We start from the raw sequence: 25,578 nt of genomic DNA, 5'->3' as shown, positions 1-25,578 counted from the left end.
TCTCCACTCCCTCACTCCTCCGCCTCATTCACTGGCTAGAACCGTGGCGTCCCAACACAATGGAATAATCAATACCCAGGCGCCTGGGGTTGCCCCACTGAGCAGGTGCAGCCGTCCTCCTGCCGCTGCATGATGGGAGATGTAGTCCGAATCGCCCCCACCCCGAGCTGGGACGTCACTGTAGTACCCGGCGCTGGGGGCTGGCGGTGCAAACATCTGCAAACTGTGGGGAGGGCTTCCTTATGGTATTGCTCCTGCTGCTGCTCTGCTGCCCCAGCCCTGTACCCTATTACCATTCGACCACAATCTCCCTCATATTCAGAGTCCAGACATAAGTCAGATACCTTAGGGGCGCAGATTGCTTACTCTCTCTGTTCCTCTTCTCTAGCCTACAGAAACCATAAATATCTTAGCTCCTTCTTTCTTCTTCGTCCCCAGAACTGCTGTGGGCCTATCTCTCCCTCCCCGCTCCCTCCTTCTTGCAGTCTTCTAACTAGATATAACAACTATCAGTAACGTTATGCAGCATTTTGCATACATGAACTCATTTTTTCACCAAATAGCCCTAGAAGTGGGTATGAGTCCCTTTTGACAGATGAGAAAACACAACTCAAAGATTAGGTGATTTGCTCAAATTCTATTTGGCTAACATTTTAAATCCAGCACCCATGGCACAACCATCTTTCTTATTCCAGTCTAACCAATGCCCCCTTTTTTACGGAATAAATGCCTAAATGACCTTAAGAGAAAGGTACTTGCCTTTTTCATTCAAACATTAGGGAAGATAAGATTCAATTCCCTTTGTTTTGCATTAGCCAGAATTGTCTCCTAAATATAATTTTCTATAACTAGGATTCCTAAGTCCTCCCCTCAGGAGAATCACTAAAGCTCATGAAATCATGACTAGGTAGTAATATTCAAACACAAGTAAAACATGTCTTCTTTGCAAGGTCAAAAGCAACTCAAGAGGAAGCTAATAATGGGAGTTTCAAGTTAGGTTTCTGGCTTGAGAGTCATAATATCTTGTTTTTCTCTCACTGCTTAAGAACCTGCAGCAGGGTTGACAAGGAAAAGGTCTAACTGAAAATAGTCTGGAAAAGGGAGAAAGGTGCTACTGTGCAAGATGTTATCCTCGAAACCCAGTCTTTGTACAGACCACCTGAGCTGGACTGGAAATGGAATAAGAACTGAGGAGATGAAGAGTGGCTCCTCTCAATCTCAAGACACTTTTCACCCTTCATCCTTAGGAAGCCCATTTTCCTGAAGCTGGCAAATATAGGTAGGCTGGAAAAAGCCACATCTCAGTAAAGTGTTTAGCATCTCAGTGGGTCAGAAATATTAAAGTTCAAAACTGCACTAATACTTCTAGGACACTACCTTGTACAATTAAGTCATTTTGATCCTTTATTATTTTCACGAGAGTACACTCCCTTCTTTAGACCGGCATTCCTTTGGAATCAGAAGAGTTGGATTCAAGCCGCTTTGCCATTAACCCTCTAGGTGAGTGACAATCCAGGCCTCAGTTTCCTCATCTGTAAAATGGGGATAATAGCACTGGTACTACCCAATTTGGAGGTGGTGTGAGTATCAAAGGAGAATGAAAATATGTAAAGCAGTTTTGGCATCTTTAAAACACCATATCACCGTTTAGTTTTTCTTATGCCCTTTTATTTCAAATCCATTTACAATGGTGGTGGTGGTGGGGGAGGGTCTCAATCTTTTATTCTTCAGTCCTTAATCAGGCCCAGGGAAGTGCCTGGGAGGATTTGAGTACTTGGGGTTGGCTAGGGAAGTTGGGACTTCATCTCATCTTTTCCTTACCCATCCCAGTCTCCCCCATGTCCATACCCTCTTCTTTCTCCCACCGCCAGCCGCCCAGCCCAGTATTAAGTCGGAGTCCCACTGGCCCTAATTGCAGTTTTCCCGTCACCATGGTGACGGGGCGACGGGATGGTGTGGGCGAAGTGGGGGGGGATAGGGGGAGAAGGGCAGAGGGAGCGCCTCCGCCGAACTACATCTCCCACAATGCTCCCGGCTCAACTGCTCCCCGGCTCCGCCTGAGGCCCAGTGACCCTAGCCCGCCCCGAGACCCGAGTGGGTACGAGGGGTGGAGTGCGGGGCTTTGGCCTCTCGCCTTCGGCCCACAGCCGGAGACTGGGCCCTCTTCGCAAGCCCGCAGGCCTACCACACTTGGCCTGAAGTCTATACCATCCCAGCCAGGAACTAATATGGCCGCTGGAGCTGGATCCAGGGCCAGAGGCGCGAGGGTGAGGCCGGGCCCCGAGACCCGGGAGGCCGAAGGGTGGGGTGGTGGTTAGCTCCCATCATGCATCGCGGGGAAGTTCTGTCCTGCCCCTTCAGGGCCTGCCGGTCGGGCGGAGCTTCGGGGGTGGTGGCCAGCGGGGAGACCTTGGCAGTAACATCAATAAATCTGTTTCTTTAACGTGGGCCCGGGGAGAGGGGTGGGGCGAATGTGGGGAGAGGACTCCCACCCCCCTATCCAGTTACATTTTTAATTTGAGCCTCAGTTTTCTCATCTGTAAATTGGGGATAATATTCCAACACGTTAGTACACAGAATTGTGAGGACTGTTTTTTTTGTTGTTGTTGTTGTTTGTTTTTTAAAGCACTATATAAAGGTGAATTATCACCTTTATGGAAAGGATTTTTCTGTTTCATTTGTTAAAAAACGTAAAATGCTACCAGCCCACTGTGTGCTAGAAACTGTGCTAGGTCACATGGACATAAAACCCACATCATCAACTGGCTTAACATTTTGCTTGAGAAACAATTTCGTATTTTAGCCTGAGGAATACTTTCCTTTTTGAGGTGTGGAACTTTCTTAAAAACTGGGCCTTCCCTAAATTGAAGCTGGAAGAGGGGAAGGCTGACTAGAGTCCATTTGGTTGAGGAGCCACTGAGGTATATATGCTTGAGGATGGAATCAAATCATTGTAGCCTGAGTAGTGCCTATCATATGCACAAGTAAGAAGCAATGATTTGGGGGCAGCTGGGTGACTTAGTGGATAGAGCCAGGCCTAGAGACGGGAGGTCTAGGTTTAAATGCGGCCTCAGACACTTACTAGCTGTGTGACCCTGGGCAAGTCATTTAACCCTAATCACCTAGTCCTTATGGCTCTGATACTAAGATTCTAAGAAGGTATGGTTTAAAAAAAAAATAATAAAAGCAGCTGGTGTAGGGCATTGCTTTAGAGAGAAAGTCAGGTTCAGAGATTAAGTGATATGCCCCAAATCACAAAACTAGGATCAAAACCAGGCTATAAACCCAGGTCTTCCTGCTTTTCAATTCAGCACTCTTTGAACCAGGCTGTGCTGCCCCTTATTCTCTTTCCCTTACAGACAGTATAAACTAAATAAATGTTTGTTAACTGACTCATTGACTACAGGCAACATGACACATCCCTGGATTGAGGTGGAACAAAAATTTGTCCCAAGGCCAGGAATTGAGGATCGGTTGAAGGAATTGGGTGGCACTCAGGAGAGCCAGATTTCTTTCCGTGATAGCTACTATGACACTCCAGAGCTCACCCTCATGAAGGCTGACCACTGGCTCCGGTATCGGGAAGGGAGTGGATGGGAGCTCAAGTGCCCTGGAGCAGGAGGCAACACTAGCTCCCATACTAAGTACGTGGAGCTCACCACGGAGGCTGCCATAGCAGCCCGGTTGTGTGAGCAGCTGAGGTCTGGAGGGCTGGGCACTGAGAAGGTATCCGACATGCTAGGGCAGCTGAGACTGCAAGAAGTAGCCAGTTATGTAACCAATCGGAGCATCTGGAAGCTGGCCCTCTCTGGAGCTGGTGATGAAGAAGAGCCACTTACAGTAGATCTAGACACAGCAGACTTCGGCTATGCTGTGGGCGAAGTGGAGGCCTTAGTTCGAGAAGAGGCTGAGGTACCAGAAGCCCTGGAGAAGATCCACAGTCTCAGCTCTTTGCTTGGTGAGGGGGCAGACACTCAACTTTGTTTCCCTTTTACCTCCCTCAGGGTTGGACTGACCTATTAGGCAATACAGTGGGACAGGTGCTCTGGTACTACTTCTCTGACCCCTGGATAAAATCCCTGTCCTGTCTAAAACAGAGATGTTTATCTAATCCTTCCCTTCTCCTGTTCCATTGATTAGGAGCTCTGGTTGGATCTGTATCTCATCTCCTTCCTTGGAATTTTCAGTTTTCTGTCAGGCTCACATGTTCTCTATACTTTTTTGGGCATGTGCTCCTCCTTGACTATCTCCAGATCCCTGTCCTGCCCCTCTTTGACCCCATCTTAAGTTTCCCAACTTTATTTTCTCTTTTTCAGGCCTACTTCTCTGTTCCCAAGTGCAAGGCCTTCATTACCACCTATCCAGTTGCTGCCTCTACTCCTACTTCCTTTTTATCCAAAGCCAATTTCTATGTCATCAGTTTCCAAATTACATATTATAAAATCTATGGGGCATGAGTACTGTAGTGTTATCTTAGTAATGCCCATGCTAGGCATGAAAAAAGGATTATTTTGCTCTACAATTTCACCAACTTCTTCCTTTATCATAGGGGTTGTCTAGTCCTATGAATGCCATTTATAGTTCAGTCGACATTTCAAGGCCCAGAGTTCTGTGACCAAATAAATTTAAGAATTCTGATTGGGGCAACTAGGTAGCACAGTGACAATGTCTTCCAGGCCTGGAAATGGGAGGTCCTGGGTTCAAATTTGGCCACTGACACATTTTAGCTATGTAACTCTGGGCAAGTCACTTAACCCCAGTTGCTTAGCCCTTGTCACTTTTCTGTCTTAGAACTGATTCTGAGGCAGAAGTTAAGAGGGTTTTTTTTTTTTTAAGAAAAAAGAAAATGAGGCCTAGATAGGACTTGCTCAAGGTCTTTGGATTGAACCAGATAAAGCCCATGCCAGTGTGCCTTTTCACCTGATCATGGTATAGCAGAAACAGCCTCAGCTTAGAAAAAAGACCTGGGTCTCTTAAGGAAAGTGGTATGATGTGGTGGGAAGAGATGGACTCCAGATTTACTTTCCCAGACCTTCTGGGCCTATGACTTTAGCTGTAAAACAAAGTAGGTTGGGACTAAGTGATCTCATATCTCTGTGGTTATAGTTCAAATCCAAGAGTTTTGAGGTCAGATTAGTTTGAGAAATGCTGGACTATATTATCAGCTGAATTGTCCTTGTTGCTTTGCAGGAGACCTGGACATGTGCTGTTAAGAAGGCACTAAAGGGCCTTTATTTTATTACAAAACCTTTCACTAAAAATCCTTCCCTCCCTTTATAATTTTCTGCACAAAGATCCCGTCTAACTTTGTTCTGCCCCTTGGCTGGACATGCATACTTGATCCCCTATTCCTTTAATTTGAACAGATATGAGCCAGATGTACAACTATGGGGGATACAAAGAAGCACAGATAGTCTTTGTTCTCAGCCAGTGTCTAGTAGAAACTATACATCTCTCTTGCTATATGTAGTGTGAGCCTGTTCCAGGTGGTTCTCTGTCCATAGCCATGGCTCCTTCTGCCTTTCTGTTGGGCTATTCTTCTTCATTCCTTGGTTTACATATGTGTGTGTTTGTAGTCCTGCTTCATTACCAAGCCAATGAGCTCTGGCCTTCTCTAGAAAGGCTTTACTCTTTATCAGGGAACAGAAGCAATAACTGAAATGAGCCAGTTATTATAAGGCCTTTCCCATCTCCTATTGGGTAGGAGAAAGATTATATTTACCTTTACATAGATTTGCCTGCCTTTGGCAGCTGGAGCAAGAACTGCCAACCAAAATGGCTTGTGTCTTAATCTGACTCCAAAACCCAGAGAAATGGAAGTTCCAGGAGTTAAGTAGGGCTGTTTTATGTGGTTCATGGAGCACTTGGAAGGCAACGGAGGTAAAAAGCTGAGGTTAGAGCTCAGGGGCTTATGCTATCTAGAAAAGAACTTCAGGGCACACTGACTGTGAGGCTCAGAAAATGAAACCAAGTCTAAAACTGTTGGATTTCTCATGCTTTCCTAAGTACCCATAGGACCTTGCTTACCTCTTTACCTTTTTGCTTATAGGTGTGTCAGAGCAGGAACAGACACCTGGCAAGTTGATAGTATACCTGAAGCGCTTCAGGCCTGAGGACTACCAGCGCCTATTAGAAAAAGCCACTGGGAAGAATGACGAACAGAGTTCTGAAGCCACAGAGAATTAAACAGCTTGTGATGTGTGATGAGTAGGTGTCATCTGTTTGGGGCCTGGGGAGTGGGGAAAGAATTCGCGGCCTAATAAGGACCACCCTTAAATTCCCCAGCCTTCCTCCTTGCTCTCTCTCAGTCCTTCTGCCATTTTTACTTCCTCTGCCTTCTCTCTCACCTACCCCACTACTACCTCCTCCCTGCTCACCTCCTTTCCTTCATCCGTCAGATGCAATCTGTGGGCTGCCCCTCTCCCCCAGCCGCTAAGCAGCCTCCATTGATTTCCGCTCGTGTTTATAGGATTTCCACTTAGCCGTGATCAGTAGTTAAGCACAGGAAAATCCCTCGCCGGCCCCCCCCTGGTCGATGCCATTGATTCTGCCAGCGGCTCCTAACCGCCTTACAGCTGAGTTAGAGATGAGGGCAAACAGTAGGGATTTCCCTGGCTGGGGTGGAGGGAGTGTTGGTAAAGGAAAATAGATGGGAGGTTGTGCCAGAAAAACCGATATTCTGATGTCACTGGTAATTGTGTCCTCCTTTGCCCCATGATGGTAGACTGGGTCTTGTGTGAATTGAGGTAAATTTCTGCCCTGAAGTAGGAAACAAAGAACATCCCAGTTTATAGACTGTTGTTTCCCAAGGCTCAGGGGAGAAGCCTTGTTCTTGAGAGGTTCCATTCCTTGCTCTCTGTTGTTTCCAAGGGCTCTTCCCCAAAACAGACTTAGACATGGCTTTCTTCCCCCAAGTTTATTGTAATCCTTCATTGCTGGGGAGAGATATGAGCCCCCCATATCCCAAACAGTCTCTGCAGGAAGGAATTGTGGAAGCAGAGTGCCACCTACTGGTAACCCTTGGAAACAGTGGCTTCAAGCCTCCCAGGTGGTCTAGGGCTCTCTGGAGAGAAGCTGGAACTTCTTCCTGTTCAGGCTAAGGAAGCATGTCCCATCACTGCCAAGTCTCTAAGGGGAAGTCTTTCACCTCAAAGGTCTCTTGTACTGACTGGCCAAAGTGGTTATATGTAAGTCGAAGTCTCATCCGCAAAGGGGCCTAGGAAGGAGAGAACAGAGAGGCTTTCCCTTGCTCTTCTTGCTTCTCTAATTTTCTACAGTTGCCCATAACCATCAGGGTTCTTGGCTCTCACCTTGCTGGGATTGAAGACTCTAAGGACCTGGGTGATGGGAGGGCCTCCCTGAGCTGGAACTGTGTTCCCACTGGGTATCTGCAGCTGTAGTTGGAAACTCTGGCCATGGGGATGGGGAAAAAGCAAGGTATTTCATCAGGCCCACATACCACTTTGCCCTCCTTTCCCTTTTCTGATAAGCTCTTAATTTTCCCACTAAAATCCATTTTAGTATTAACCTTGGGCACAGCAGCCTGACACACAAAGTGTGTGACATCACTCTTGGAGGTGTTGGTGGCAGTTGCAGTGATCAGAAGCAGGGAGGGTGTCTCAGGGGGACGAACAAAAGACAGATTCATCTGTAGCCCTTCTCGGTCAAACACCTTTAGACCTGGGATGGGTGCTAGAGTAGGATTATAAAGAAGAGCTCAGCCTTAGGAGTCTAGAATGGCTATGCAAAGCAGAGAAGTGGATGAGAAGGAGGGAGAGGACATTCAGAAGGCCCCAGACAGACCCTGCTACAGAGCTGTGGAGAAATCACATACCTCTGCGCCATGTCAGTATTCCCCTTGTGCCAGCACTTACCTAGGGTGGGGGCAGTGGAAGGAAAATCCAGTAGGTGTAACAAGGAATCTCCTGGGGTTAGATCTAAAGCAGGAGATGGTGGGGCATCTCCATTGGCACTATCCAGGAGATCCAAGAGGTCTAAAAGATTTGAGGCCTGGGGGAGATCAAGGAAGGAGATAAGTACAGGATGGGGGAATAGGCTAAAGTTCTCCTGGCTCTAGTTCTTCCAGTCTCCTCACCGGGGGCTCAGGGTGGGACTGGACCTCTTTGTTTGGATTCCAAGGCTCTTCTTTGCCTTCTCTTGGCTCATCATCTTGGGACTCACCATGTTCCACAAGAGGCATCTTCTCTAAGACCGCTGATCTGAAGGGAACACAACCCAGGCATTCTGGCTCCAAGACTGCTCCTGCCTATCACCTTTCTTTTGGACTAATGATACATAATGGGGACCAGTTGAGAGTAGCTAGCTCAGTGAGAATAGTCATGGTTGCTGGGAACAACTGAGAATGCTTGTTTTACACTGACAGTGAGACAGTGTTGCCTTTGTATTCAAAGAACTGTTATCTTGGAGGGCTGAGAACTTACACAATGTTGGGTAAAGGGCATTTGAGAGAATGACTTTCTAGGTGTTGAGAAGGCACTTCTCTAAAAAGAAATTGGAGAGCATGGCAAGGGGAACTTGAGGGGCCATATTGTCACACCTCATATGGTCATACTTCCGGAACAGAGCATTGTATTCCACAGCCCTCTGTTGCAGCTCTATATCCAAGCAACTTCCATAGATGGACACTATTTGTCGGATGCGGCTGGAGCATTTGGTGGGCAGTGTGGAGAGAAGGGAAGGGGTAGCAGTTAATGTGGCTTAAAGTCTACCCATCACCCACCTCTGTTCTTGCCCTTCAGCCCCAGAAGTGAAAAGAGAGGGAAAGGCTCTCTAGGGGAGTTTTAGGATTCTTTGCCTATTAATGTCAAGGAAAAGGAGGCATGAAGAAGGGCAGGACATGGTGGAGCCCAAAAGAAATGCAGGGGACCCCTTTCTTACTTGTTGTCTCCTTGGAACCTGGTGCTAAGTTTCATTAGGGCAGTGAGGGCAAAACCTCTGGTAGCTGGCAAGGACAGGTGGGACTGCAACACATTCTCGAGCAGTGTTAGCACTTCTTCTTCCTGAACCTAAATGCAGGAAAACAGCAAAGGTCCACATGAGGCCACCTGCTCCTGTCCCTTACCCCATGAGGCCTTCTCACTGTCCTTATTCTGCTTTACCTGCAGGGGCTCAGTCTCCTCACAGCTCCCGGACAGCAAAAGGTCCCCATATTCTCCAATGCACCAGGCAGCTACTTGCACCAGGGGTTGCTGCATGGGAGAAGACAGGACCATGTCACCATCTGGATTCCTCTCCCTCTCCCAGTCCTCTGCATCAGGTTGATACTCTAAGGCTCAGAGCCTTTTTGATCAGGAAAAGTGAAAGAAGGACCCCATGGCAATGGTAATTAGGGACTTTAGAGCTGAGCACAAACTCGGGCAAGTGGGAGCTACAGCCCCTTTCCCCTGAGCTCCCACTGGCCTCTAGTGGTGAAAAGGGAGAGCTGCAAAGTCTAAACAAATGGAGGGCCTTGGGACATAGGGAGGGTGTCCTGTCTGCTCACAGGAACAAGTGCTGTCCCTTCCCTGGAGAAAAAAACGTCATTGACTCACCCACTCTACTGAGGTGGACAAGGATAACGTTGCCAAGGGGGGGCTGGCTGAGGAGAGGTGGAAAGGGCAGTGGGTTTCAGGCCAGAAGACCTGGGTTCACATCATGAGCTCTGGGGAAAAACACCTCTGGCCTTCCCTTTCCTCAATAGAAAATTGAGGGGAATTGGATTAAATGATTTCTAAGGCCCCTCCCTTTGAGATTTAGATTCTGCTATTTGAGGGGACAGAGATATTTAGGAGGTCAGTCAGGACTTGCCATCAGCCTTTGTGTACCCTGTAGTACCCTGTAGAACCCCAGGCCTTATGAGCTAGCTTGCTGCTACCCCTTCTGTAGGTGTTACCTTCCCCTATTAGAAGGTAAGCTCCTTCAGAGCTAGAATTTGTGTTTGTATTTTCAATGCTTGGTATATAGAAAGCACTTAAAGGCTTTTTCATTCATCTGTTCATCCACATTGCAACTTCCCCCATCACGGTTTTGATATATCATGGGTTGCCATAAGAAATTAAATCAGAATATTGGGGGAGTTTTGTGGAAGCTGCAGACAACACAAAAAATGTTTAGAGGCCATATAGCCTATTACCAGATACTTAACCAAATTTTACTGCAAATACTCCATAAAAGAAAAAGAAAATTCAGACTTCTTCTCTGGTATGAAGGGAGAGCCAAAAAGTTTTACCTAGATTTTCCAAATCACAGGGGCACTGCTGCGTCCCTTACCCCCTTGATGTAGAAGGGACACCTGTAGTCTTAAGGGAAGGAGTAAGGGTGGGGAAAGGAGTTACCTGGGAAATGTCTGCAGCCAAGGCACTGTAGAGCTGGCGCACAGAATAAGCATGGAGCTCCTCTGCCCCTCCAATCAACTGAGTTAAGTTGGCCACTGCATCATCTCGAACATGAGCGCCTGCCTGTATCCATTGAATGGCGAAAGACAAGTGAATACTTAAACTTTTTCATTCAGGGTTACTTCTTGCCCCCAACTCTTTCTTCCCTACCCATCCAACCCACTGTTCTCACCGTGGTTAGCACCTGCATTATGGTATCTATATGCCAGCGCTTTGTTGGGGCAAATCTAGGGGCAAAGATCAGAACAGGCTTATTCACTGTATTGCCTACTGAAGGAGGGGATTATTGGAGGGAGCTTTCTCCTGCTTCCCCCACAACCTGAATACTTCTCACCTTTCTGCAGCCAGCAGGATGCCTGATGCACAATCTGCTCGAAGATCCACAGGGCAGGATATCAGGAAACCCTGGAGCTCCTGGGTCATGGACCGAATGTTAGAGCTATTCACCAAAGCCAAGCTCAGTTCTAGTGCCCGCCTAGAATAGACAGGAAATGTTTAAACAAACAAATCAGGGTTCTCCAACTCCTACTTCTATCACTAGTTATTTCCTTAGCTCCATCTCCCTTTCCCTAGCCTCATCCCAGTCTACCCAGATACAACCTCTCCCTTGGTCACCAGGTTCTACTCTGACTAATCCTTTCCCATTTTCTCAAGCTCTACTCACCGGCTAAGGGAGGCATCAGGCTCCCTCAGACACTCCACCACGGTGGGCCGATGCCTCTGCACAGCACTATGATCTGATTGTACCAGTCGAAGTAGTGAGGTCAAGGCCACGTACCTGGGGGGCAAGTGGGTAGGAGGGGACAACCTTCATACTTTCCTGGAACTGTCTCCAATCAATCACTTCCACAAACACCATCCCCAACCCTGTCCCTCAGACAGGGGCACAGTGGTGAGGGGTAGGTACTGATGGGCAACATGACCCTGAAGGAAGCTGAGAGACGTGTAAAGGACCAGGCATTGGTCAGGCTAAATACAACCAGACAGCCTGAGGTGACCAGGTGTTTATTACCTGATGTTCTTGTCACTGTTGAGCAGGAAGCGGCCAAGGATGTTGACAGCGAGAACCTGGGGCAGGGGGGAGTGAGGGAGAGGGTGATGCTACTGCCTGGGACATGGGAATACATGGCATGGGGGACTGGAGAGTGCAGGTAGGTGAAAGTAAGTACTACCAGGGGCCAGAAAAACATCAAAGTGACTTGCAGGGAACAGTATCTGTAATGTCTAGGATTGTATGGTGGTATCTCCAGAAGTCTAGGGGTGGGGAGGAGGAGCAGCATATGTGACAATTGCGAGAGGGGAGTACCCAGGCAGTACCCGAAGGCCAGAGGCAGAACGGATGTCCACAATGGTGAGTACGGTTTCATATAAAACTGCATTGCCAGCATTGCGGCTTGTGTCTGTGTTGGTGGCCACCTGAGTGGGTGAATTTGAAGTCAGCACCATCCCTAACTCAGATGCTTACCTACCCCAACTCCCACAAAACTGACCTGGGCCAACATATCATTCATGGCTTCACTACTCTCCTCATGGTTTCGGCCTAGGATCCGAAGTAGTCTCAATACCTGAACCTTGGGATGGATGAATCAAAGGATACAGGGTGAGTAAAAATGGTGTAGAGTCAAAGGGATTAAGCAGAATTCAGCATCAAAGAGAACAAAATAAGGTAACTGGTCGCAGAACCACACTCTTTTCAGAGTAGTTGTTAGAGCTAGGTTATCTTTCTTGTCCCCTGATGCAGTAGGGAGAGGGAAGAGAGATGCAAATGCCAAAGTCAGGTTCAAACCTGTAGGAAAGGGTCACTGATCCCAGACACACTATGCTCTGCTGAATATCCTGACATCACCAGGGTACGAAGGATCTGCACCAGCTGGGGTACAACCTGGGGAAGGGAACATGGTTTCATAGTGGGACACAAGAATCTTGTGTCTCCCTAATCAAGCCCTCACACTATCACTACTTTGTACTTTTCTCCCATGAATCTCCTGATTCTTTCCTTTTTTTCTTTTCTCCTCCCTTTCCCCCTCCCCTTTCTTTCCTTGCCTTCTTTCTAGATAATCAATACTATGTATTGGTTCCAAGGCAGAACAATGGTAAGGGCTAGACAACTGGAGTGAAGTGACTTGTTCAGGAAGCTAGGAAGTGGCTAAGGTCACATTTGAACCCAAGTCCCCCCTTCCCTCAATCTCCAGGCCTGGCTCTCTTATCTATTGAGCCACCTAACTGCCCCTCCTAGCTCTTTTTTTTTTTAAACCCTTACCTTCTGTCTTGGGGTCAATACTGTGTATTGGCTCCTAGGTGGAAGAGTGGTAAGGGTGGGCAGTGGGGGTCAAGTGACTTGCTCAGGGTCACACAGCTGGGAAGTGTCTGAGGCTGGATTTGAACCTAGGACCTCCCATCTCTAGGCCTGACTCTCAATCCACTGAGCTACCCAGCTGCCCCCTCTCCTAGCTCTTTCTTGACCCACCTGTCGGAAATGTGTGAGGGCAGCTGGGCTTTGCTCACATAGCTCTGTGATCAGTGTGATTGTTCCCAGCAGGATACCTGGTTTTAAGGAGGAGGAAAGAGGAAGGAAAAAAAATTAAGTCAAATGGAGTTAGAGGAAAGCCCATTTCAAAGACAATCTGCTAATCTGTTTCACTCAAGGAATGAGGACCCTTACCTTTTACTTCTCTACCCTGGGCCATGTTACACAAATTTCTTTTCTATGACCCCTATCCAGAGTTGAAAAAGGAGACAGAACAGTATGGGAAGGAAGGGTGGCAGGTTCAGACGACCCTATTAACAGTGAGAAGGAAAGGAGCTCCCCAGTTAAGGAGCTCTTACCATGGTGGCGTTCGTGCAGCAGCTGGGTACAGGGTGGGAGAAAGATGTCAGAGAGCTCAGGGACCTTTCGGATCATGTGCACTGCAGCCAGCACTGCCTGTGGGGATGGGGGAGGGAAGAGGGACACACAGGCCAGAAGACATTATAAGGGCCCAGCCATATCAGGCCCAGATTTGGGAGCAGGAAGGAATAAAAAGTGCCAAGGAAGAATTTATTGAAGGGAAACATTTCATTGGTCCTTCCATCCCAACTTACCTTCTTTCTAATGTAGGGACTGGGCCTCAACAGCAGTCTCTCCACTTCACTGGCCAGGTCTCGGCACATCTCTGCTGAACCCATGGTGCTTAGGGTACATAGTGCCAAGCCCTGTACTGGCTGGATCCCTTGGCTCAAGTCACTACAGAGGTTGGCCAAGATTGGGGAATGTTCTAGGATTTGAATCTTCCCTCCCACACCAGGATGAACTCCAGGATTATTGAATACCTCCCATCACTCTTTCAGGGCCCACTCCCCAGCTAGGTTTTGAGAATCCCCCAACGCCCCAATAAATCCTTTTTGTTCTCCCCAACCCCCTCACTTTTTAATGCTGTTGGTTATGAGCAGGTGGGCATCCTGCCTCTCATCCAGCAGCAGCATTGCCCCCAGGTAGCCCACCCTTTTGTCTGTGAATCGAGGTGATGCAATCAGCTTCAGACACTCCATCTATGGGAAGATAGGAGAGGCCACAGACCAGAAGGAAGAGTGAGAGGGACCAGAGATGCTGAAATCTCTGCCCATCTCCCTCCCTAACATCCAAAATAACCCTCTGGGGATGATGATCCAATAGAGGGAAAATGGAATGGTGCCAAAATGAGGCAGCAAATGGAAATGATCCCCTTCCTTCCAATGTGAGGTTTACTAGGTATATACCTTAGGCTTCAGGATTTATGTCTAAAAGAGGCCTTTAAAAACACTCTTCCTGGCATAGACAGACACCATCCTATGTCATGGAAGACTCAGAACCATTTTAACTGTGTCTATGTCAAAGGAAGAGATTCTTGGAATCTACCGGGGAAGACAGCTTGTGGGGATCTCATTTCAATGAACATTAGTTGAGTAAATCAATGAAGACAAATAGGCCATCCTAGTGATGGGTTCCAAAGGCCAGATGGGGACCAGTATTGGTAGGCCTGGATTCAGAAGAATGGCTATGGTGTGGGGTTTCTGGATCCAGGGAGAAATCAGTCTTAGTTGACATAGCCTGTCCTCCCTGAGGATATGAGCATGCTCATTAATGTGTGTGTGAGTGGTGGAGGTAGAGTATCCTTAGGAAGAATTATGGGTTGATAAATCTTGGTTGACATGGTGTGCCCCCTGTCTCTGGTGAGGCTGTAAGTAAAATGGAGTCCCTGGGAAATCTTGGGGCCTGGGCAGCAGGAAACAGTCCCAAGTTGAGTGCTCCAAATTATTCAGGATTTTGGAGGGGGCTTTTAAACTTTTCTTCCTAGACAATATTTTGTTTTGTTTAGCCTACTTGGCTGAAGGGTTAGCAGAAAATCTGATCTGAAGGTAAGGTAAACTGCATTCATTTCAACTAATATAGCAGACTTAAACCCTAATGGTTTTGAAATCAGTGGTTTCAATTGTAAATATATTAGGATGTAGAATTGTATATAGAGCTGGCTTAGTAACTCAGCACTTTCAAGGGAAAGATAAACGGGGACTGCTGTTAAGGGACAAGAGGGGTCACTTGGCTGCAATGGCTATGCTTCTGAGCCTGGGTGTGTAGGAGGGAGTCCCTGGAAAAGTCTGGGGAGCAGGGGACAGGATGAGGGGTCATCTGGCTGCAAAGGCTATGCCTCTGATTTCGGGTGTGGGCTTGTGAGTGTAGGTGGGAGTCTGGAAGCTCTGGGTACTAGGGAAGGATTGAGGGCTGTGCGGCTCCTGCCTGGAGGGGCGCTGCCCGGGCCAGGTATACCTGTCCAAAGTGGGCAGGGTAGCCCAGCATGTGGACGTAGAGGAGCTTGGCGAGCTGGCGGTGGCGCTGGGGAGCGTCGCCCTCGCGGAAGGCGGCCCGGATGTGGGCGCACTCCTTCTGGATCACCTCCCGCTCCTGGGCCTGTGTCTTGGCCCCGCGGATCTCCTGGATCAGCTCCGGCAGCTTCAGGGACTGTAGCACCATCCTGGCAGGGGGGAGGGGGGCAGGGCTGCGGGCCCGCGGGCGCTCAGCAATGGCGGGTGGGTCTTGGGGAAGGGGCTGCGTCAGCCCCACCCGCTGCCCCAAACTCCATAAGTGCCCCAGGCCGAAGCCCCGCCCCACCCCCTACCTGCGGGCCTCCGATCCCGCCCCTCTTGCGGGCTTTCCTCACTACGCATGCGTACTCCCCTTCTCGCTTCCCTAAAAGTCTTAGACATGCGCACCCCGCGAGCCCTTCCCGTCTCCCAGTGTCCCGCTTGCGCATGTGCTGAGCCTCGCCCTAGTTCCCCACCTTGCCCCGCCCTTCTGCCCCGCCATCCCAATCCCCAGACACCTGGTCTTCCCTCCCTCCCACCTCCCCCTCCTTCTTGCCCACTTGGTCCTTCGCCGTTCCTTCAGACCCCAGTCCCTCCCCCTCGCCGATGGCCTCCCGCTCCTCAGTCTAGAGGGCTTGCGCGCGTGCGTGCACGACCAAGCGCCCATCCACTTGATCCTAACCTTAGGGTCAGCCGCTCTCCGATTCTATGCGGGCTTCCTGGTCCCAGGCCGGTCAGGGGCGGCTCCCTACCTGGGCCTGCCCCTGGCCCGCCCCATCTCACCCTCATCCCTGTCTAGTACATCCCGCCCAGTCCTTCGACCTTCCGCGGCTAGGGGCACTGAGTACGGGACCTGGAATCGGGATTACCCGAGTTCGGATCCCACCTTAAAAAAACGCACTAGCTGTATGACTGGGCAAGTCATTTAACTGCGGCTTGCCTCAGCCTCCTTATCTGTAAAATGGAGATAATAGCACCCGCGTCTCAAGGTGATTATGAGGATCAAATGACAGCATTTGTAAAGCGCTTTGCAAATCTTGACGAGTTACAGAAATTAAAATTTTATATAAACAAAAAAGCGCAAATATTCTCATCAGCAGGATCCAGCCTTCAGCTCCTCTGCACCCCATTCCCCAGATTGAGTCCATGCACTTGGCACTGAAGCGAACAGATGGGACAGAGGAGGGAAAATTCGATGTTTGGGATGGAGCAAGGGCAGCCTATAGGCCTGGGGGTCACCAGCCATCCTCCTCTGATTTGTGGGTTCAATTCCCCACCCCCACTTTTCCCTCCATAAGCTCTTACCCTTAGTGCAACAAAATTGACCAAAGGAGGGGAGAGGAGGTCTTGGTGTCAAAATTCTGAATCCTTCACACCTCAAAAGAGATGACTGCCCCCCCTTTTTTAAAACTTTTTTATTAATATATTTTTTGTTAAATTTATTTTATTTTTCCTGCAAGACTTGGTGTGAGCTGAGATGTTTGACTTCAATCCCAAATCCACGAAGTAGAAATTTGAAGTAAAGTCTTAGAGGGGAAGGAAGTGGGCCAGGTAGAAAATAGCCTGGCCAGAAAAAAAGAAGAGAGGGTGGGGGGCATTCCCAGGCATGGACATTCTTTAGGGAAGGGAGATAATGGGCAGCTTGTCTTTCTGCCTCATGCAGGGGAAGGGAGAGGCCTTCAGCAGTGCAGGACATATCCTGGGGACCTCACATCAACCCCCTTCCTAAGGTTCCCTGTCGTCTGGGGGAACAGCCAATAAGAGTGACTGCTCAGCTGCAAACAAGGTGTTCCCTACCCCTCTTTTTTGGGGATTTTTGACTTCTATCTTTCACCCTACTCCATGTGCATGAGGGCCCCTCTTCCCTTAAAGGGATTTATCCCCAAAGAGGCAGATCCCCATTTTGATCCTTAGAGAGGAAACCCGATGTAATAGCAAAAGGGACCCTGGGCAAGCCACTTAACTGCCCCATGTTCTGGGCAACTCTCTAAGACCATAAGTTGCAGAGAAGTTGCCAACTTGTATTGGTAGAGGGGGTTTCCTCATCTGGGAGTTTTCTAAAGCAAAGTCATAGATCTAGTCCTTATTCTTATCCTTTGACATCTACCCTGTCCTCAGACCTTAATTGGGATTCCTGGGAGTGGCTCAACTTTGCTGCCCTTCAACACCTCCATCTTCTAATCTGAATCCATCTCCCAGAAGCCCTCACCTCCCACTGGAGTACTGGCAGAGGTTTCCCCAACCCCATATAATAGGAATGCCTCCCTCTGCCCCTCTATAACATTATCAAGGCCACAAACAAGTCCAGACCATGTATAGATGGGGGCTGGGGGTGGGAAGGGAGAATGAAGGTGGGTAGACAGAGAAAGGGGGTATGTGAAGGTTTGGGAGAAAAGGAATAGATTCCAGGTGGTTTTATTCTGCTAATTATCTACCACCCTTGGGGCTGAGGAGGGAAGAACAAGAGACACCCTGCTCCCTCCTCCTGATCTCTGCCTAAGGGGAGGACAAAGTTAGGCAGGAACCATTTGATTAACTTGCCACAGGGAAAGAGATGCCCCTCATACACTCCATCTCTATTCTTGTCCTGCTGGTCTCCATAATTTCCTAGGGAGGTGGGGTAAATGTTGGTTACCCCCTTCTGGGCCTGGAGGAATACTAAAAATCTCCAAGTAGGAAGTCTGGGATGGAGAGGCAGAAACATAGGGGATGACTTCATAGCAGCGTTGCTGGTGCCCCGATCCTGCAGTCAGTCACCCCATCTCCAGATATCCTCTCCACCTTGCTGGTTGGAGAGGTCTCACATACCTCCACATCATACCCTCCCTTACCCTCAGCGCCCATCCCATCTCTTCCCTATAGAAGTTTTGATCCCTAGGAAAGATAGGAGGGTGTGGATGTGATGGTCTGACTTAGATTTGTATATCTCAGAGAGTAAATCTGAGAGAGAAGAGCCCTTCATATGTAAACAATCTAGAGAAAGAGAGAGAGAAAAAAAAGACAAGAGACATAAAGCCAAAAGGAGAAAGTAAGAGAAAGAAGAGGGGGGGTGGTGGTGCAGAAAGTAATAAATGGGAAAAGAAAAGGAAAGGACAAAAGAGAAAGGCAGAGAAAGGAAGCTAGAAAGATGGGACAGAGAGAAAAAGGCAGGTCCAAAGGAAAAAGAAGGTGGGAACCAGAGCCACAGACTAGGGAGAGACCTCAGGTTAGGAGCTGGGAGAACAGGAAGGCCAGGCTCAGGTCCAGCAGTGCCACAGCTCCCACCACCAAGGGGTTAGCAGCTCCCTGGAAAAGGAAAACAAAAAGAGGGTCATTTTCCTCCAAGACTATGACGCCTGATGGGGACTGTCAGTTAGCATTGTGGGGCTTGGTTCCATTAGGACAAAACTAAAGTTGCCTAAGCCCTGTGGGTAGAACTATGGGAGGTGCTGACTCTGGGCTCTGAACAGTGATATCCTTCCTCCCTTTACCAGGCCACAGAGCCTTCTCCAGCAACCTGGTGCCTTTGCAGCCCAACAGTCCCCTCTCCCTATTTCTCACCTGACTGAACTACTTCATAACTTCCCCCACTGTGCCCCCAGGAAGCTGATTATTGGGCTAACCTTATCACCCTGTAAGATCTTGGTACTCCACCTCATTATTACCTTTTGCTTCTCTTTGGGGCCCCTGGACTCCAAACCTCCATTTAAGAATCTCTTATTTCTCATGCGACTTCACTATGTTGGGCCTCCTCCCACTGATTTTTCCATTTTATGCCTCAAAGTTGGGTACCTGCTCCTCCCCTACCCTTTTCAGGGGTCCTTTTGCACTTTATCTTGCCCATTAGATTGTAAACTCCTTTAGGGCAAGGACTGCCTTTCTCTTATTGTATTTGTTTCCCGTGTTTAACACAGAACCTGGCACATAGTGCTGTCTATTGACTCTCCTTAGCTCCTTGCCAGGTCTCAGTAGGGTCTGACCATAATGATGGCAGGTAGTACATGTGATGACTACTATGAAAGTCAAATACAGAAAGGAAAGAAGATGTGGTTTCTAGGAGTTCATCCATTTAGGAGATGTAGGAAAAACCTTCCCCTTCCTTCTCTCCTGCTTCTTTCTGGGGAAGAAGAGGAACCATGGCAAGGTGGAAAGTTATTTATGGAATAGCAACTTGGAGGGAGTGATGACAAGATAGAGAAGGAGGGATGAAGAGTTTGGAAAACTCTAAGAACTCTGTGTTACCTTGGGCAAGTCACTTGACTCCTCCACTTTCAAAGAACAGAACCTAAACTCTGGGAGGGATCTTAATGATCTTGTCTAGTTCAAACCTTTCCACAGCAAACATTTTACAAATGAAGATATTGAAAAACTGGGAGATTAAAACGATAATAAATTGAGAAGCTACGGTTGATTGGAGGTCACTAAGGTTGTCGAGAAGAGGAACAAGGGATTTGAGATGCAAGGGGAAGAATAGGAGGTGTTGGTTGGGATGAAGGCTGAAGGTCTAGGGTAAAGAAAATATCTTACCCGTTGGGCAGGTTCTTCGGTGGCACCAGGCTCCTCTAGCGCCTCTGTCAGGTTGCCTGCTTCCAGAGCCCTTCCAGATGCGCCCCTCAGTATAGGGGTGACTGTGGGCTCAAGCCCTGGGTCTAGGGTGGGCTCTGAGTGGGGCAAAGACTCCTCATCCTCTCCCTCTTCTTCTCGAAGGCTTCCCGAGCTGTCACTGGAGCCCCCAAGGAGGGGAGAACCATTGCTAACCCCTGGCCCTTGCACCCCTGCCTCATCCTCAGCCTCATAGCCAGCTAGCTCCTCTGCAGGTCCACCTGGGCCTCCCCACTCCTCTGGCCAAGATTTGGGGATAGAGAGGTGGCCGCCATCATCCCGAGAAGGCAAAAGATTTCGGTGGGTAGGATGTCTCCAGGGCTGGCAGGGCGAGGCAGGACTGCTAGGAGGCTCTGGAGTACCCTCAGAAGGAGTCAGTCCATTCTCATAAACTCCAGGGCTGTCACAGTCGGGCAGCTCAGTGTCAGTGCCTTCAGAGTCCTGCCGGGGTCTTCGGCCTGGGGCAAAGGTGGGTGAGGAATGAGGTCACAAACCTGGGCTTTCCAGTAAGGGAAGTTATAGACTTTGATTCTTGGGCACAATCCCATAATCTTTCAAATGAGATACTATTTGTAAAGCAGCTCTTACCATCCTGCCTGGCACATAGTAGGTACTATATAAATGCATATTCCTTTCCTCTTTTTGGAATTCTCCAGACTTCCCTAACATCACCTGCTAGATTCCTTGATCCTAACTTCATACTTTTAACCTTACTCACTAATTTCACTTAATCTTCCAAATTGATTGATTCTATTTGTCTCATAGGACCCTCTTTTTCTCTTCTGACCCCTCTCACTCCACTGGCTGACCTCAGTTAGGACTCTCTAAATTGTCACTTGTAAATTCCTTTCTGGATTCTTATTCTCCTCCATTTCTTTCTCTCCTCTCCTTAGCAGCCTCCCTCCATGGAAACCTCCCCTTTTAGATCTGGGCTTTCAAGACCATGACAGAGCTTCAGGGCACACCTACAACCATCCCAGGGCCCTTCACATCTCACCTGGTGCTTCCAACATGGGTTGCAGATCCTGGGCCATGAGTTTGGCCATTCGAGCTGCCTCCACAGCTTTCTCTGCTGTGTTGCTTGCTGCCACTGACTTCAGGAGAGCATCTGCTGCCCTGCCAGGACCAGGGACAGGCTCTTAGTGGGTCTAACTCCTACTGCCCAGCTCTCAGTTGACCCCCTCCCACCTCATGATCCAGTTTGCTACCATGAGTCCTCTGTGGTTACACTCAGTTTATAGCACATCCTCCCACCATTTTCCCATCCCTAGTCCACTCTTCAACTAATCAATCACACTTCCTCAGCTTCTATTATCATCTTCTTTCTTGCACATCCTTGACCACTCCATCCTAGAGGAGATTCCCTGCCTTTCCCCTGAAGTGCAAAACTTACTTTGATCTTCTTATAGCTGACCTCTGATATAGCTGTTAACACACTTTCTTGTTATGATCACACCTCCCTATCAATTCCTTTCTCTAGTAACACTTTCTCATCTCCATCTTATTGGACCAATCCTTGTTCCTCAAAGGACTCCTCCCTACCTGTGAATCTGTCCCTCTACATCCTCCCCCCCCCCAGTATGAAATCCCTCCATATATTATCACATCCTTCTCTAAAATCACCGCTTTGTGCTGGGGAACCATTTTTCTGTTATCACTGCCCAACCTTTCCCTCCCCCCCCATGCTATTATCACCCTTTCTCAAATGGTGTCATCACACCCCTTCTCTATTATCGCACCCCTTCTGTGCTTTCCACAACTACCTCTCCCTCTCTGATCCTCATGCCTTTCCTTCTGCATCATTATTGACCCATCCTCCCCTTCCTTTAGAGAACATCATGAAGACTTCTGGAAACAAGTTTGTCTCTTCCCTGCAGTTTCTAACACCACCCACGTCCCCCCACCCCCATTGTCCATACTGCACAAACTCCCCTTTCCTTCTCACCATATCTTTGCTATTACATGACTGTGACAAGTTCCTCCCTTTTAGCATAATCTCTCTTCTCACAGTCTTTCTTTTGTTTAGTCTAGGGATTCATCAATCCCTAGTTCCGTAGAGCACGCTTTGCCAGCTTTCTGCTGTTTTCACATACTTTTTAGCAGGCTAAGATCTCCCTTTCCCCATCATTCTCTCACCCTGCCCCTTTTTATGGTGCCCCCTCTTTCAGCCCTCCATGAGCTCTGCCGCCCCTCCCTTTCCTAGGTATGCGCCATCATGTAGCAGCCCTCCCCCACGTATTTTATCGCAGCAGCCCCTTTTTGCTATCCTGTCTTTCCTCAAGGTTCCCAGCCCTCCTCCCTGTGCCATGTGCACCCCCTCCTCCATGCCGTCATCCCAGCATTGCCATTGGTTGCTCGGATCGCCATCTAGTCTCCGTTGGCCTATGAGAATTGGGGTGTTCAGGTGAATGTGTAGTGTGTTAGATGGTCGAGCCCTGGGAGTCAGGCCCAGGCATTCTGGGGCTACCTGGGAGAAGCTCTGCTGCTGAGGTTCCCTTGTTTCCATGGAATCCAACAGCCAATCAGGGCCGCTAGTCCTGTTGCTGGGGAGACCAGCCAGCCTCCTCCCACTGCCTCGCTAGCCACATACACAGAACAGTTGTTCCTGTACCATCCAATTCCCCTAGCCAGCCTGGGGCCTTCCCTGTGGTGGGGAAGGAGCCAGCGCTGGAGATGTGGGCTCTGGGTTGGCACAGGGGCACAATGGCAAACACATACACGCACAGACGTGTACACACATGCATACACACATCTCCACACGTTCACATCCATACTAATATTCTCATTCACTGAGGCAATACCCACAGGTCCTATTCGGGGCTCCCCTTTAAAGGAAAATCTAACGTACAAAAGGAAAAGCATTTGAATCAGAGGAGTGAAGGAGTGATAATTCTCAGGGATTCTTAAAATCCAAAAAGGGGTTTTGACTTTCCAGCAGGATCTTCCGGATGTTCTTTTCAATAGCAAGATCTCCTGGAAGGCTGAATATGGGATTTGATTTCTAAGAAGTCAGTTTGCACACCATTTTTCAGGAGCCCCTCCTAAAGGCTAAAGGGAGGGACAAGACATAACGCTGGGCCACACCTTCACGGAGGAGGATGCCAGCTTTGGTCTTAAGGCCCAGGTCTGAAATGATGTCAGACTGGTCAAGCTGGAATGTGATTAGAAATGGAAATTACTAACCAAATTCTGGGCCTAGCCTTCTCTAGGCCTTGCTGCTTCTAGCCTCAGAGGCCTTGTTGAAAGTATTTAGAAAATGTCAACAGTCTATACATTTTTGGATCTGCTGCCACGTTGATCTATACTCATGATTATATATATATATATGTATACATATACATGTATTTTTAAACAGGCATACACAATTACACACATATCCCCATGCACCCTCCTACACACACACATGCATCCATACACACTTGCCACTGACACACCCACACCCACTGGAAGACTCAGACTCAAACAAAAATCTCAGGATTATAGGATCACAGGCTTTGGAACTAGAGGAGGCCTTAGAGCCCCCCCCCCCCCATTTCACCTCCTTATTTTACAGATGAGGAAACTGAGGCCCAGAGAAGTGATTCCCTTTAGTAAATGCGGGTGGAATTGGCATGAATACAGACACACAGGAAGAATTATACATTGTCCCCCTACTCGGTTAATAGAATTTTCCCTACCGCTCTTTTCTGTGAACCTCTTGTTCCCCTCCCGACATCACTCCTCCCTTTATTGCCTTCCTTTCCCTGGGTCCCCAGGCCCTCAAGTGCCCCTGGCTTGGTTTTAGGTTCCATACCTTCCCAGAGTCTTTCCAGGCTTCATGCTCTTAACTCACACCTGTTTCCTGGCCCTCCGGTCCCCTCCCCAAACTCTTGTATGGCCCCTTTCCATTTCTTGGGGTCTTACCTGGCAGCAGCGATCTCCTGGCGCTGGCGGGCCACACTCACTGCTCTACGGGCACCTTCAACAGCCCGGTCCACCTTCTCCTTGACCTTACCCCGCCTCAGGGCCAGGGGTAGGAGGCTACGGACCCGTCCACCTCGAACCAAGCGGTTGCGTTTGTACTTGCCCTCCTCTCGAGAGCCATCGGGGCGGGTGGTGCGGCCATAGCCGTGCCTCCGGTTGCCAAGCCACTCGCCCTCGTAGCGCAGCCCATTGGAGCGCTGGCTCACTCCGTAGCCACTGCGCCGGTCGGCTCTCCACTCCCCTGCATACACCTCGGTGGCAGAGCCCTCAATAAGTGCCGGAGGGACGGGGGCTGGAGGTTCACTGGCTTCAGAGCCCGGAGGCCCTGTGCTGCCCACCTCGCTGCTCACCTCACTTCTCAGAGACCCCCGCTTGCTGCCCAGGGAGCTCCTACGCCCGCCTGCCCGAAGCCCGCTTAACAATAGTGAGCGTCGGAAGAAGCCCCCGGCTACTGGAGTCCGTTTTCGGGAGGAGGCTGTGTCTGGGTCCCCCGGGCCTGCCAACACAAACCCTCCCCTGGAGCCTGAGGCTGGGCTGCCCCCTTCATCGCCAGGTAGGGGAAGAGGTATGGGCGGCGTTGGAGGGTCACTGTGGCCTGAGTCCAGTGAGGTGCGTCGCGGTGAGCGCAGCAGGGCCGCTTGTTGGAAGGGTACGCTCTGGCGAACCCCATAACCATGGCGCTTGCCAGCCTGCCACTGGCCCTGATAGGTGCCTGAAGAGAGAGCAAAATGAAGATGAGAGGGGCGACAGACTTCTTTGTCCCTCCCCCGGCCCCCAGCCCCCAAGCCAAGTGTCTCTCCCGCCCTTCTACTACCCTAGTACCCAAGTCACGGGTACAAAAACAGCAAATGTGAGAGGCACAGGGACAGCGGGGTGAAGATTGGATGAACCAGACTAGATAGGGAGATGAATAGACACAGTGGTTAGATTGGGGGGGGGGGAAGGGGGAGAGTCCTCTATGGAGACAGATGGATGGCGCGAGGTAGAGAGACCCAGACAATCAGTATGGCCAGGGAGAAGGAGACGCGCGAGGGCAGCTAGGGCTAGACCGCGCAGGTATGACGAGGGCGGCTAACTGGGACAGGTGTATGAAGACGGAGGTGGGCAAGGGATGTAGGACACAGACAGGCTTGGGTGGCCCAGCTCACGCCCTGGCACCTCCGTCAGAGTAGGTCTCGGTGCCGTAGCCGTCCTGGAAACCGTCCTTCCAGAGCCCAGCGTAGCGCAGTCCCGAGGCACTCTCCCAGACACCACTGGGCCCCTTCAGCCCACCCATCCACTCGCCACGATAGGTCCAGCGGCTCTTCTGCTCCACGCCGAGCCCGTCGCGCTTGCCCTGCTGCCAGTGGCCTTGGTAGCTGTGCCCACCGGGCCCAGTGAAGACGCCCAGGGATTCGAAGCCATGAGCCCAGCAGCCACTGTACTCTCCCTGGGCCCCGGGCCCTGTGCACACGCCATAGCCATGTGCTCTTCCAGCCTCCCAGCCCCCCACATAGCAGCCGCCATCATCAAAGTCGAACTTGCCCCCGGGGGACATGCATGTAGTTGGCGTGGCCTCAGCCTCCCCACAGCTCAGCACATCCTGGAGGGCCAGGGAACTGGGTGAGGGTGTGGGGCCTGGATGCCTGGTGGGGCCGAGGGGCTGGGGGAGTCAGACCGGGGCCAGCTGGGAGTGCCCCAGGGTGGGCAGACAGGGGTGGGCCCTCATCCTGAGTGGCTGGCAGAGAAAGAAAAGAGAAAAGGAGAAAGAGATTGAGTGAGCACCCCTCTCTCCTTACCCCCTTCCTGGTCTGGATGGCTTTGGTGTTCTGCTCTTCCATGC

General features: G+C 49.7%; 3 protein-coding genes across 5 annotated transcripts; 1 reads left to right on the top strand and 2 right to left on the bottom strand.

Annotated features, from left to right (window-relative positions):
* The first annotated feature begins 2,037 nt into the window (after positions 1-2,037).
* THTPA (thiamine triphosphatase) lies at positions 2,038-6,204 on the top strand. 2 transcript variants are annotated; one of them, XM_044665236.1, is made up of 3 exons: positions 2,038-2,267; positions 3,407-3,958; positions 6,050-6,204. In XM_044665236.1, exons 2-3 carry the CDS (start codon positions 3,412-3,414, stop codon positions 6,184-6,186), a joined length of 684 nt encoding a protein of 227 aa, XP_044521171.1. In that variant the 5' UTR covers positions 2,038-2,267; positions 3,407-3,411; the 3' UTR covers positions 6,187-6,204. The 2 variants fall into 2 exon arrangements, with proteins under 2 accessions (XP_044521171.1, XP_044521170.1); XM_044665235.1 differs by lacking the exon at positions 2,038-2,267 and adding an exon at positions 2,938-2,962.
* A 697-nt stretch (positions 6,205-6,901) lies between these two features.
* On the bottom strand, positions 6,902-15,451 carry AP1G2 (adaptor related protein complex 1 subunit gamma 2). Of its 2 annotated transcripts, XM_044665233.1 has the most exons (21): positions 15,178-15,451; positions 13,798-13,922; positions 13,476-13,617; positions 13,221-13,317; positions 12,862-12,938; positions 12,181-12,276; positions 11,885-11,965; positions 11,712-11,810; positions 11,407-11,462; positions 11,059-11,172; positions 10,729-10,869; positions 10,567-10,621; positions 10,335-10,457; positions 9,120-9,209; positions 8,899-9,026; positions 8,558-8,662; positions 8,096-8,219; positions 7,875-8,010; positions 7,529-7,692; positions 7,311-7,409; positions 6,902-7,216 (listed from the first exon to the last, which is right to left on the bottom strand). In XM_044665233.1, the coding sequence occupies exons 1-21, from the start codon at positions 15,379-15,381 to the stop codon at positions 7,115-7,117; spliced, it is 2,358 nt and encodes a 785-aa protein (XP_044521168.1). In that variant the 5' UTR covers positions 15,382-15,451; the 3' UTR covers positions 6,902-7,114. The 2 variants fall into 2 exon arrangements, with proteins under 2 accessions (XP_044521168.1, XP_044521169.1); XM_044665234.1 differs by lacking the exon at positions 8,558-8,662.
* A 2,962-nt stretch (positions 15,452-18,413) lies between these two features.
* JPH4 (junctophilin 4) lies at positions 18,414-25,293 on the bottom strand. The gene is made up of 5 exons (XM_044662262.1): positions 24,915-25,293; positions 23,697-24,468; positions 20,791-20,909; positions 19,719-20,251; positions 18,414-18,497 (listed from the first exon to the last, which is right to left on the bottom strand). Exons 1-5 carry the CDS (start codon positions 25,291-25,293, stop codon positions 18,414-18,416), a joined length of 1,887 nt encoding a protein of 628 aa, XP_044518197.1.
* Between the last annotated feature and the right edge of the window lie 285 nt (positions 25,294-25,578).

This window comes from Gracilinanus agilis, chromosome 2 (genome assembly GCF_016433145.1).
Source record: "Gracilinanus agilis isolate LMUSP501 chromosome 2, AgileGrace, whole genome shotgun sequence".
Classification (NCBI taxonomy): Eukaryota; Metazoa; Chordata; class Mammalia; order Didelphimorphia; family Didelphidae; genus Gracilinanus; species Gracilinanus agilis.
The sequence above is the reverse complement of the archived record's forward strand: the minus strand, read 5'-3'. Positions and strand labels throughout refer to the sequence as shown.